Source organism: Leuciscus leuciscus (assembly GCF_965113295.1).
Source record: "Leuciscus leuciscus genome assembly, chromosome: 9".
NCBI classification, from domain to species: Eukaryota; Metazoa; Chordata; class Actinopteri; order Cypriniformes; family Leuciscidae; genus Leuciscus; species Leuciscus leuciscus.
This window is the reverse complement of record NC_138733.1, coordinates 16,445,881-16,460,124: the sequence shown is the minus strand read 5'-3', so window position 1 is coordinate 16,460,124 and position 14,244 is coordinate 16,445,881. Positions and strand designations below refer to the sequence as shown.

The 14,244-nt window shown below is 38.4% G+C and overlaps 1 protein-coding gene and 1 long non-coding RNA gene across 2 annotated transcripts in view; one reads left to right on the top strand and one right to left on the bottom strand.

The window, feature by feature from the left end:
- Nucleotides 1-14,244, top strand: part of tyw1 (tRNA-yW synthesizing protein 1 homolog) — a 58,668-nt gene that overhangs the window by 37,898 nt on the left and 6,526 nt on the right. The window contains exon 15 of the mRNA XM_082181023.1: nt 10,292-10,459. Within this exon, the coding sequence (XP_082037149.1) occupies nt 10,292-10,459 (168 nt within the window). The remainder of the gene's footprint in view (nt 1-10,291; nt 10,460-14,244) is intronic.
- LOC309507020 lies at nt 3-10,281 on the bottom strand. The gene is made up of 4 exons (XR_014208996.1): nt 9,717-10,281; nt 8,467-8,487; nt 5,250-8,435; nt 3-4,944 (listed from the first exon to the last, which is right to left on the bottom strand). It is a non-coding gene; the product is annotated as an uncharacterized lncRNA (long non-coding RNA).

The window sequence follows — 14,244 nt, the reverse complement described above, 5'->3', positions numbered from 1 at the left end:
CTTCTCACCCGCCTAATTCAGGCATCCACTTCTAATGAGGGTTTCTGAACCCTCTTGGGTTTAATAGGTAAATCTTTATGAAGCTATTGCTGGAATCCCAAGCATTTCTTCCTAATCCTTTTTTGCAGGAAAGCAATGTAATGACCAGGTTCATTAAATTCATTCTCTGTCCTCCTAATGCGTTCACTGAAAGCCAATGAATCAAGATTGGATTGATTTTGATCTCAGATAAGATTAACTGTTTTCAGCAGAAGCTACTCAATGAAATGTTGTAACTGACGTCTTGTGCTACAGAAATTTTGGCTTGAATGCTAAATTATTTAAGTATATTAAACTTTAAAAATATCTTCTTGGAACTGCTATAACAAGTATCTTTCACAATTTGAGTGCATTCTGTTATGAAATTTGCTACGTTATGTGTATTTTCACCCAATTTAGAATGGCTTTTTTTTTTTGGTTAAGATTGCTTCTCGTTAAAAAGGGTCATATCAGTTCAGTTTATGCAAGTTAAATGAATAGTTAAGAATGGAAATTGTCATTTACTCACATTGTTGTTTCCAAATTTTGAAAAATGTGCTCCTCTCTCTTATTACAACTGGCACTGAAGCTTTAAAGAAAACACCCAAAAGCATCACATAAGTGATCCATGACTGGGTTATTTTGCAAGTGTTTTGAAATATGATAGCTTTGAACAAACTCAAATTTAAGTCATATTTACTGATATTAAATTTGAGTGAGCTGTGAACCTCTGCAACCACTGCATCAATTAATTGAACTCAAGAAGCAGATTAATTGTGAGTTAATTGTGAATATTAAAAATATCAATATGGCAGTTTTTCCCCACGGTATCAGTGTCAAAATTGTGGCCAGTGAAAATAAAATAGTAAATAGTAATAGAAAATAGTAACTTTAGAAATCTACTAGCCACAGTGGCTGGTGAGCAAAAAAAGTTAAGGTCAAGCCTTGATTGACTTAAATTTCAGTCTGTTCTTCACACAAAGCTTCAGAAGACTTTAAAGCGATTGCACATATTGTATAGACCACTTTTATTATACATTTAGTGTATTTTTGTCATTTTGTAAAGCTTAAGTCTCCATTCATTGTTATTTCAATAAAAAGAGTGACCAGCACGTTCTTCAAAATCACTCCTCTGTTTTGTTCCAGAAAGTAAAATAAAGTCATACAGGTATGGAACAACATGAGGGTGAACCAATGATTACTGAATTTTTGGTCGGGCTGTGCAATTAATCGAAATCATAATCAAATCTCGATGGAAGCATGCGTGATTTCTAAACCGCTGAATGCATGATTTTTCCACCAGCCCCTTCAGTGTGCAATTAGAATGTAGCGCTCCTAAATCAAGCGTGAGAACTATCGAACTGTCAAACTACCGTTGCTGCAAAACGAAGTATAGGGGCCGTTCCCACAAAGCGCGCTTTGAGGTTAAAAACAGAAGACGCAGCTCTACAGAAACGTTTTTTAAAAGTTGAACTTGTTTTACCTTGAGCGCCGAATAGTGCGCCATGTCATGTGTAAAATACTGCAAGAGACACGTGAGCGCAAAGTCCGACTAGCGAGTTAATACAGAAAAACAATGGCACATTCCGAACCAGGTGAACAAACATCGATCATACAGGCATTTGCGAACTGCACAACATATGAAAAGTTCAAAAAAGCATGAAATAACCAACGCTGACACATATAATTTATGCAAAAATATGGTTCCCGCAAATATCAGCTAAGCTGGCCTGGCTTCCAAAATACAGACAAATATGCTTGGAAAAAATTGATTAAAATCAATGGTGAATTATTTATTTATTTATTTATTATTATAATTTATTTATTTTTATTAAAAGAAGAGTCATTACGTTCAGAATGCAGTTTACGTTTCATCCCATTTATCTAATGATCCATGAAGATCAAGGCTGAGTCAGTCCTCCATGAAATGGCAAGATTGTAGCTTTTAAATAGTCAACAAGTGACTTTAATGGCTTTTTAATGAAATGTTAGTTTTTAATCAGCAAATGAACCCCTTCTTCTACTTAATCAACTTGTCTTCAAGATGAATGCATTTGACTAAATTGATTAAATCTATCCTCATCTCAGCCAGTTTTTATTTGCCTCAATGCATCTGGAGTTTGCTGACCTGTGTAATAACACTGTCCTTGTTTAATTGTATTAATAACTGATTCACCCGTGACCTCATGCATCCCAGAACACCAGATGAGGGACACCTATTGTTTTGTTGAAAATCTAATAAGTTCTTGCCGTTCCTCCAGGTGGAAAAACAATCTTTCACGTCTGTTAAATTACAGTTTTATTCATCCTCGTTTCTCCTCTTTTCCCTGTTCAGCTGCAATTTGCATTAATTCTTTCAGGTATTTTTTTCTCTCCTGCACTCTTATCTTCACATTAGCAGGTTTTTTTAGGCTGTTACATAAAGAACCACAGAATTGCCCATAATCTCATTACAAGTCAACAGCCAGTCGTGTGACCGGTGTGCACTTGCCCCATAGGGAGCCTGCATCAGTGCATTCACATTCAAAGCAGAGCCACTCCAAAGTAAAGCCAACTTCAACTATGACATGCTGTTACCTAGCAACAATAATCTCCCACTTTCATAGACCGCAGAAGGCGAGGATTTACGCCGCCTTCTATGGGATAAAATAAAGGCTATGAAAAAGTGTGAGGAAAATATTGCAGAGTATTACCCAAAGAGAGGGAGGCTGTCTGAATCTCTGAGTCTGCATTCACCTTTTAATCATCTGTCAGTTCTGGGTTAACAGCCCTAATCTCAAATGAGACTTCTGCTTCCAGTTGTTTTGTTGACATTTGAGCTTCATTACTGTGGTGTAGTTTGATGCAAACTTGAACTGGTTATTCACATGCTAAGTCTAAGATTGTGGAATGTAAATAAGTGGCGCCAGTCATTTAAAGAGTTTGTTTGTTTGTAACATTTCACTTAATGTTGACATCCCAATGAAAGTACTTTTTTTTTTTTTTTTTGATTTCCAAAAGTAATTACAGGGCTCAACAATACTGATGCTGCTTTGGGGCCAATGAGAGCTTTTCAGGCGTTACTTAAGAACTAATTCATAATGTATTGCCATCGATTTTTATTTCAAATAAATGCTCTTTAGACTTTCTATTCATGACAAAATGCTGAAAAAAGGTATCATGGTTTCCTCAAAAATATTAAACTGCACAACTATTTTCAACATTGATAATACAAAATGTATCTTGAACACAAATCAGCATATTGGAATAATTTCTGAAGGACACTGAAGACTGCAGTTATGATGCTGAAAATTCAGCTTTGCATCCCAGGAATAAATTACATTTGAAAATAGCAATATTGTTTTAAATTGTAGAAATATTTTACAATTAATTGCATATAAAATTAAATCTTATACAGTTGTACCTAAAATTAGAAATGTATAATTAGTAGTTTAATTAGTATTTTAATTACTAGTCTAATAATTAATTATTTTATTGTGTGGGGAGACAACAAAAAAAAAAAGACAAAAAAAGCCAAGTAGGTTGCAACTGGAAGCAGACCAAAACCTTATTGTTAAGCTCTGGGTTAATAATGCTGTAAATTAATACATTCTAATGACGAATGAGAAGACTTGGAGATGCTTTCTGCTAGTCAGTCATTTTGTACGTTTACAAGGCAGCCGGTATATGGGAAGCATGTGAGAGCATGTTGTTGAAGCATTTAAATCTGACTAAAATTCCATTTTAAAAAGTGTCGAGTTTCATTCATAGTAGATATTTTATCCATTCATACATTTCTTGGGAATCAAAACCATGAACCCTTGGCATTGCTAGTTCCATGCTTTGTTTTGAGCTAAAGGGACTTGCTTTGTTTCTCGCCACACCTTTAAAAGTCATCCTTTTTGTTTATTTAACTTATTTTGCCCTTTAATTGAAGGAATGATGCTTTATTCATGCCAAGAGCTGGGCAACAAGTTTCTCCTAGCGATTAGACATTGTTCATATCTAACCAGACATCAAATTTCTTGACATCTCATTTACTTCGATAGGACACCGTTGACCCAGTCATCAAACAACCAGCAGTGGCAACATAGTTTTATGTGCGTTTTTAATAGACGTGCAACAGAGTGGTGATGTATGCGGAGGTTAATTAAGTTTGGTGCTTGCCGAGCAAGTTTGATGTGTTTGTGTGAGTTATGGAGGGGTTCAGTCCCCTCCAGCTGTTCGGCCGAGTGCAGCTCCTCGCCCCTGCAGTAATTACAGCGCCCAACAGCTGCTCCTTACCTCTCACACTTCCCAACACCTTTATGTACCCTTTCTATTTTTTTATTTTGTTAAATCTGCCAGACCTGCTGCACACTCCTAGTGAAATATTTACTCAAACTGTCAGACAGATGTTTTTCTTTGTTGTCCATTGTCATTTCATAAGAGTTTTGTTAGATTTAAAGTTATACATTTGTTACATTTATTTGAAATAATACACATTAAAGATGCTCTAAGCGATGTTGGCTGATGTCACTTCTTGTTGACGTTCAAAGTATTGTCAAACAAAACGGAGGCTAGCTCGACCCTCCCTCCTCCTCATCCCGTCCCCTCCCCCTCCCTTCCGTACTTCCTGAAAAAGTCATGAACCATTTAGAAAAACCAACCTGGATTTACCCACCTGTCCAGCAAAAACAGAGCCACCTGAATTTCGGATTGGAAGCCCTTCTGTCAGCTGAGTTCTCGCCACCTTTTGAACGCTTTTCCGATGTAAATTCGGGACTTTGTGCATTCCTTCTCCTTTTCCCTATTCTTTGTTATTTGTTCATCGGAACGTCGTCTCTTTGGTCGTGTGTCGGCCATTTTAAAATTCTCAAGAATATACATTTTTAATGTTAGTCGTTGTCGTTGTCTAGGACATCTCTCCTCTAGCTAACTTCCCTCTTCATGCTTCTCTCTCCTCCACTCCCCACACACCTCCCCTTCATGTACACACGCACTAACACGGCAGTGGCTCAGTGGTTCATGTGGATTGTCTACAAACCGGAAGGTTGGTGGTTCAATCCCCGGTTCCACCTGACCAAGTGTCGAGGTGTCCTTGAGCAAGACACCTAACCCCAGCTGCTCCCGACGAGCTGGATCGCCTTGCATGGCTGACACCGCCGTCGGTGTATGAATGAGTGAGTGAATGGGTGAATGTGAGGCAATATTGTAAAGCGCTTTGGTGGCCATTGGGTCTGTGAAAGCGCTATATAAATGCAGTCCATAACACCCACCCCCAAATCATTCTTGTAGGTTATTGGCTGGAACACTGTTTATGTTTCGTGGTCCAGGCTGGGCCAGTTTATTTTTCTTGCCGTTTGTGGAGCCTGGGCTGTCTACAGAGACCGTGTTTTTTTACAGTGTGTTCAGGGGACAGGCAGCTAGCGGATAGTGAGGTGATGTTTGCTGTATGTGTCACAAAATGTTTTGGCCAAAAAAAAACGTGTGACATCGCTTGGAGCACCTTTTAAATCGTGCACAGTAAAGCTAGAAACGTGCATCATTACTTAATTCTATTCATGTAATCTAAATTACAAATACAACCCAAATCAGTCATTTTAAATGGTAAATCTGAATTTATGCATCACAACATTGTAATGTACAGTATGAAAAATGGATATTCATTTTGAGATTTGATAAACATTACATTAAATAACAGTGTTATGAAATTAATGTGTGAAATATGTGTACAAACATCAATAACTTTAATTCTAAATTTTAGAGAGAGACATACAGAGAGACAGATACATTTACTGTGTATATACAGTAAAGGAGTAAGAAACGAGAGTAAACTTGAGCTGGAAGTTTCCACTTCATAAAGATGCAGATACGTGTATGTAGATCTGCCCAAACAGAGGTCTCTAATCTAGGTCTGTATTAAAGGTGTTTGAACTTGTTTTGAGGATGGCACAGTTGGCATTGCTCCAGGATCTGGCAGGCAAGAGTGCGTCTTTAGAGAGCGCCATGTTTGCTGAGAGTGATGAAAGGAAAGGGTTTGCAGAAAGCACTTATATGGACATGGTTTGGGCATGTTTTATGCAAATCCCTATTAAAATCTAATAATACAATTTGGATCTGTAGTGTAAGGACTCCATGTGTAACGCAGAGTCTGTCCTGTTCATTCTCTTTGGGCAGTTATTGATCAAACCATTATTCCTGCACAATTAGAGCATCTCAGAGGTGTTAGTCCCGACACAAAGATGGACAGTTTGCACTGGGCTCCTAAATTATCTCAAACTTAATCATTCAAGAGGTTGGACATTTGAGAACACTAAACTGAGATCAAACTTTTGGACATTGCTGTTAGAGCATTATTTATCTACCACTAATCCCACATGCAGTTAAAGGATTTTCATAGCGCCTTTATCAGTTCAACTTTATCAGTGTTGAACATTTGGTTGGCTTATTAGAGTCAGATTGTTAGTCCATGACAGGAAATCTTGTAGCATTGTTAGTTGGCGTAGACGGGCCATAGAAACGCCCTCACTTTCCTCGCCCCATTGATTTATCAAGGCATCTTTGTTGGTAATCATTCTTTTCTATGGCTACAGAGCTGCCAGATAAGAGCTGTGCTCATTAAATCTGTACCAGACCCCAGAAATCAGTTTTGGACATCAGCCACGGCCCAGAATGCTGGGATGAGGATAGCAAGAAACCTGTCCTTTCATTTCCACTGTCCTCAGAGAGGAATGAAATGCACTGGGATGCTAATAGAGTCATAATGCATTGTAATGCTTATCTGCTCATATTTATACCTTTAAAGATTATAATGCATTAATACTCATTACACATGAAAAACAAGCAATTTAATTTGTTATACTGCATTATACTTTTTAAATGTGTGACCATGATTATGAGTATTGTAGTGTATTATAAGTCTGCCTTTTCCAATTGTGAAAAGATGTAATGCGTTGCATGGCGTTGTGAAGAGAGAGAAACTGATGATCAGGCTAACCGATATCTCGTAAATATATATATTTTTTAAATTGCTTAAATATATTTACGAGATATCGGTTAGGGTTCTTATTAATATCAGGTCTACAGATAAAAGGCACCATTTGGTGGATCTATAAAGAATAACACCAACAATAGTATTCTCATGTAAAGTAACAATGCATTTTTTTAAATATTATTTTTTAATTAATTATTTAAAAAAATAATTTAAATATTAAAAATAAATGAAAACATTTTTTAGAAATGTGTTGCCTAATAATTAGAAACAAGACAAAATGTACAAAACAGAGATTGCAAATCAACTTTGTATTAGTATACATCAAAACAATATAACAACTATATTATAATTTTATGACTATGAAGTTATTTTCAGTGTGCAGAGATAAAACTGATTAAAATGCAGTTCTGAATATTAATTATCTGACTATTGCGCAAATAATCTGTATCAGTTATGAAAAAACAGTATTGTACATAATCTCTCATTGTGAATATCTTCATAATTATACTTAATACGTAATTATAAGCCATTAGCTTTAGGTTACAAAAAAACCTGTGGGAAATTCTGAATGAATCATTCGCTTACATAATGCCTCTTGTGATTAATGTTTAATGGATTATTGCACTCAGTATTCACATTATTTAGAATTAATATGCTTTTAATCTCCATTATTTTGTCTTGTGGTGTGTTCATTTCTGAACCATTCAAGTCATTGATGCATTGTTTAGTTACGTTGTATCTGATATCTCTTTCATATGACGTCTGTTTTTCTATTCTCTCAACGCCTTGGAGATGTTCATCTATCGATTGTCCAGCGTAATGGAGTGCTAACAGCTCCTAGTGATGAAGACTGAAATAAGATAAAGCCTCACAGAATGGGTTTTCACTCGATCACAGAATGAGTAATGTCTTTTCAACAGCACAGCTACTCCTACACACAAGCAGACCCATGAACTGATGGTGGCCATGCTACAAATGAGTTCGTTTTCATCCAGCGGTGTGTGAGTCGTCACTTGTTTGGTCGCAAAGGATTATTAATGACTACTTTTCATGGTGTGTGAAGATTCAAATGTAGTCCGTGACCTGACTTGACACCAGTTTGTTTCAGTGTCCAATCAGACACCAGAGTTCATGATGACAGAAATTGCATTATTAATTTAAACTGAATTTTTATTCCCAGCATGTGGTACATGCAGCCCTCATAGCCTGTTTGTCCTGATCACAGCAACATCTTTGAGGTGTGACGTAAATGCTGTCCTGTCGTGTGTGTGTGTGTAGGTGTTGAATGAGATGATCTGGTCGTCTCAGTCTCAATCATCCATAGAAAAACCAAATCAGCCTCCACGCGCCGCTGTGTCCTTGGGCTGTGCGCACTGATATGATTCAGAGGGTTTTTGTGTCCCTTTTTCGAAAAGGAAAGCAGAGTTAAATCTAAAACAGTAACTCCAGTTGCCAATATTAGCTGTATTTTTACAATGGCTGAGTGGTCTTACGTGCAACCCAAAGTAGAGAACCTAAGGCCCCGTCCACACTACTGCGTCTTCGTTTAGAAACGGAGAATTAAAACGAATATGATCTCCGTCCACACCAGCGTTTTAGCTGCGTATTAGAATTGATCTCCGTCCACATTAAAACGACTGAAAACGCGGATCACGTGACCATTCACCAACACTGGGCATGCGCGTGCCGGTGTAAACAGGAAACGGATTGACTATTCCTCAGATTTGATGAAGAAGAGAGTAGCTAACGTTACCTCTGCAAAGATTAAAAATGTCGAAGACCAGAGATTTCTTTCATGGACCGATGACGAAGTGGAACTTTTACTTAAAGTGATGGGTGGCTGACGAATCAGGGAAGGATACGCCATGACCGATGACACCCAATCATAGAGCCGAGCGTGAGCTTCTGCGTCATCGTTTCTAAAGTCCTCCGTTTTGACCCGTCCACACTAAGGCCTCGTTTACACGATGGGAAAACGCAGATATTTCCCTGCGTTTTGGCCTGTCATTTACTCGAAAACGCAGTTTTTATCCCAGAAAACGATTATTTCTAAAAACTCCGGCCAAAGTGGAGATTTCTGAAAACGCCGGTTATGTGTTGCCGTGTCAACTGGGAGAAACAGGGTTTTAGGTTCTCAAACGTCACATTATGCGCCAGAAAATGCTTACGTCATGTGAGCGCCCTATGTTTAGAGTTTGTTCCATACTGTGTATGAGTTTGTTTGGCTACTATTTGATCATGGATGCTGTTAAAGTGGTACTCATTTTTACTTTTGTGAAAACGCTTTTGGCCTGTTTGCATTTGCTTCGCTGTCTGTCCACACGAACGAACCTCGCGCCATGTCTATTGTTTTGAAAGGAACAGGAAGTCGCTCGTGCTATTCGTTGTTGTCGATTTTGAGGATTCTGATTGGCTTGCATGGCTTTATCCTTCTCCTTACACTGCCGCGCCTTTGTGTTTATGCGGGTTGATGTAAACGACAACTTTTTTTGAAAACGATGTTGTGTGCACGATGTTATTTTTGAAAACGGAGGGGGAGAAATATTCGTTTCTCTAAATACCCGGCTATGTGTAAATGTGGCCTAAAACGCCCTCCGGAGATTCAAAACGAAAAACGGGTCGGCAGCGTTTCTAAACTTCTCCGTTTTGGGTCTCCGTTTTTGCCGTTTTAGTGTGGACGGGAGGTGCAAACGTAGCAAAAGGTCTCCGTTTTTAAACGAAAACGCAGTAGTGTGGACGGGGCCTAAAACTCATTTAACTATGGTACAATTACTGTAGCGTGTGACCTTGAACAGCTTATTGCTTTTATTAAACATCTGCATTACCAATACAATAAAAAAGATGGAATATTTTCATGTTATGGCTGCTAATTGATAAATGGCTAATATTTAAATATTTTGTCTAAATAAAATACAATAAAAATAAAACACTAAAATAAGTTTTTAAAAGATGGACAATACATTTAGGTATCATTGGTTACAGGCCAATGTTAGATATTTTTTGATAATTTGTTTATTTAATTGAATAAATATTAGATTTTTATTTTTTTTTTCTTATTGAAACAAATGTACATAAATAAATAATATAATTATCAGTAGCCAATATTATACTAACATGCATCTCTATAATTAAAGATACCAATGGGCTTTGAGGTTGCTAGATGTGTTTTTATATTTTACAACAGAAAAACGTAGATTATCTGATAAGAAGTGAATTTTTTATTTTGATACTTTTGTCTGGTTTTATCATGCAATGTTTGTAACTTTTGCATGGCATTTAATACCTTCATCCCTCTTGTCTTTTTTGCCCTTCATTCAGGGAGTGACTTACTGTGGCGAGAGCTCAGCCAGTAGCCTGACAATGGCCAACGTACCCTGGCACGAGGAGGTCATCTACTTCGTGCAGCAGCTGGCCAACCTGCTACCAAATTATGAAATTGCCTGCGAACACGAGCACTCCAATTGTCTGTTACTTGCACACCACAAGGTAACCCTGCACAGACACGCTTGGCACAAAGCTGCTATTCTGCTCCTGCACTGTTTCACAGAAGCCGTGCTCGTACTGTAATTTCTCTCTCCGACCACTTAAATGTGTTAAAAATAATGATGCTACTGCCATTTCTGTAAATGTCATTGAAAAGAAAGTGTTGATATGGGCACTTGCATTAAACGGCCATTCAGGTGAAGGGTTAAACCTTCCTTTGCTGTGTTTTTATGCTGTCTCCTGACACAGCGCTAGTCAGTCTTGCAGCCGCTCTTGTTTTACATTCGTTTCTTGTGACAGCTTCTCTAATGGTTTGCGTGGGCAGTGAGCCCGTACCAGCGCTCTTCTCTCACAAACAAAAAACATATTTATGTGCAAGTGTTATATGGTGCTTCAATATCCTTTTATGATTTGCTATTTGTATTCTGAAATCAAATACCATACATTTCTGCATGTGATTATTATGGTGAATATTTCTGTGTTCTCACACACAATGAAACAAAAAACGTCTTAAACCAGTCTTTTCAGATCCTCTTAGCCTGGTCAGGCTTTGTTTACTGGTTTTAGAGGGGTTTTGGGCTCTTGTGAGTTGGCCAAGCTGTGAAAAACCAGCTGGTCAACTGAAGACCTGATTAGCCTGACTGGGAGACCAGTTTACACCAGCTAAGACCGGCAAACCATCTAAGTTTGGTTTAAAGGGATAGTTCACCCAAAAATGAATTTGTCATAATTTACTTACACCATGTTTTCCCTAACCTGTATGTATTTTTTGTTCTCCTGTGGAAGATATTTTGAAGAATGTTTCAGCTGCTTTTGTTCAAATTAAGTCAATGGGTTCCAAATCCTTTAAACTCTACAAATGACTATAGGAAGGAAATTATAGCATGTAAAGCAGGGTTAAACAAGGATTTAATCCATACAACTTGACTTCTGAAGCAACACTATCACTTTGAATAATGAACAGATCGAAATTCAAGACTTTATTTACTTTATTCACAAACATCAACACACACATAAACAATTTTCATCAAATATGGGTGCATTTTCTTTTAATAATCAGTGAGAACAAGTCATTTACAGACAATGTGGAAAAGGGAAACTCAAGACTTGCACACATACTTATCAAGAGAAAACCATCTCGTCTGTAGTACGTCATGTCAGAGCTCATTGTCTGTCAAACATTTTATCGGACTAATATTTCTAAAAATAATGTTAAAAAAATATTTTATTGTTAAATAAATAAATGGTAAATAAATGACAGGATTTTCGGATCAACTATCCATGTTAAAATGTTTTATTCTTTTTCTGTTTTTAATTTGGACTTGAAAAGCATCTTTTGCTCCTTATTTTACCCATTAAACACCCAACATTTGTGGACCAATTCTAATTGGTTGCATTATTATTAATGTGTTGTTGTTTTTTTGGACAACCGTAATTTTTTTCCGTAACGGGTGCCTAATACTGCAACAGACTTCTCTTGTGTTTCCATTTCCATTCTGTTTACCTCCTTTTGTTGAACATGTTCCTCAGTTAATATCTTGAATTCTAAATATCCCATTAGTTAATTCAGCTTCCTTTCTCTCCCCAGGCATGGTGAGCTCTCTTATGTGTAAGGGACTATAATTACACCTATTTACACCCTTTATGTGTTCACCAGTTTACATCTGTTAAAACCCCTCCATTCAATTCCTGGCAAGTCATGATGCAGAGCTACAACCATGACAGCTACTGTATAAATGAGAACTGCAGTAGTGGAGAGCCATAGTTAGTGTGAGTCCCCAGAGCAACCTCCTTGCAAGCCCACACAGGCATGAGAAGGTGCTCAGTCCTCCACTGCCTCATCATCAGTTGTTTGGAAACAAGGCGAAGAGGTTTGTTGGTGGGTAGCCGAGGAGGCTTATGAGAGTAGAGTGTCAATACAGTGATAACGGCATCACAAGACTAATAAGGGACTTTCTTTTCATAGGCGTGTTGTTTGTTGGATGAAGATTAAGGCCATATGGGACAGCATTTCAGCCTCCTTGCGGCTTTGAGCCAATTATATATTATGGGTAGAACGTGCACAATGTCATGATTCGCTGGGGAAGATGCTCCAGTAATTTTGACAGATATGTTCATTAGGGCTGGGAATCACTGGGTACTTCACGATACGATACGCGATACATTGTTCACGATACCGATAATATCACGATATGGCGATACTGCGATAATCGATATATTATCAGTAATAACTCACAATATATCATGTTTTAAGAAATAAAAAGATTTATTTTTTTTATTAGGAAAATGAATCTCCATTAATTTTTTGGGATGAAACACAATAACAAAAACAACTTGTGTCTTATCAGTTTGTTGCAACAAAACAGTCACAGACACTATTTTTGTTTTGCTCGCAGATGATTTTTTTTCACTAGGGAGAAATCGAGTGGAATCGATGATGCTCGCATGGTCGCGGCTCGCAGCGTGTGAGAGGAATTACAAGCCGAGCCGAGCACGTTACGAGCACCTCCCGACCTCCCGATAATTTTTAAACATTTAAAAAAAATTCGGGGAGTCGGCCCGATTTTCACCAGCTGTCCCCATTGCCCTAATCATACACAACCACGTCGATCATGGGGCTATACCTCAGTGGCAGCAACCATACAGCGTGCGCATACACTGTGTGGCAGCAACCATACAGCGTGCGCATACACTGTCACACACACACACACACACACACACACACACACACACACACACACACACACTTTTCTCTCTCTCTCAAGTTTTTATGTTGAAAGGAATGGCTACTGTTCTCTGCTTTTCAACAAATCATTTGCACACACATTTGTCATTTTTCTATCTGAAGCTTTGCCTGCATGCATGCAACATGACGGTCTCTGTGTTTAGCGCGAAAGCCCACGTGATTGCTGCCGGCTCGGGATAAAATTCGTGCAGGACAGTCGTGCCGTGTACCAGCTGCTTTGACGCGATTATCAGTTAAACTGACTCTCAACGTGTGCAATATCACGACCTCCCGAGTGTCCGAACTCGCACCGTGTACGCCCGCCCTAACGGCTTTTAAGATCGATACTTGGCAAGAGCCCCTTCGAGAATCGATCGCGGGAGAAAATATCGCGAGATATCGCCATATCGATATTTTGGCGCACCCCTAATGTTCATCCTACTTAATGTAAGGGTGTAATGTGAAAACTTTAAAAGCAAACCCCCACTGTATCCAAATTCGTATCACTTTGTTTCCATCTTCAACCATCACACTGTCCTGTTTCTGAAATTCAAATGACACTGTGATAAAGCCAGTCTCCAGCACTGAGTTGCTTTGCCTTCCTCTGCAAGTTTTTTTTGCCCTGCCTTAGGCACTGCAAAAAGAGCTCTTTAACATGCATGTGACACACATCTGAATGAAAAGGCATTGAATATGATGTGAAAATTCATTCCTACCCGTGTCACCGCAGACCGCACAGGGACTCACTCTCGCCCTGTTTGGCTCGACCGTGACTCACAAGGGTGCTAAAAAGGCCCATTTTTCCTGTAATAAGAAGCCATTTTTCACATTAGACCTTGGAAGGCCACCGACAGCATTTCATTGCATTGACTTTGTTTAGCTGCCGCATTCGTTTTTTTCTTATTTCAGGGTTGCAAGCATTCGCCCTTTATCCGCGTTGTTCTTGACGAGGTAAGACCCTCTGAGTGAATTTACAGCTCTTCCCTGTGTGGAGGTGACAGCTTATATTCTCATAAAGTTATTGCACTGTGTTCTCATAAAGCCCTCCCTCTCTCACCTTGTT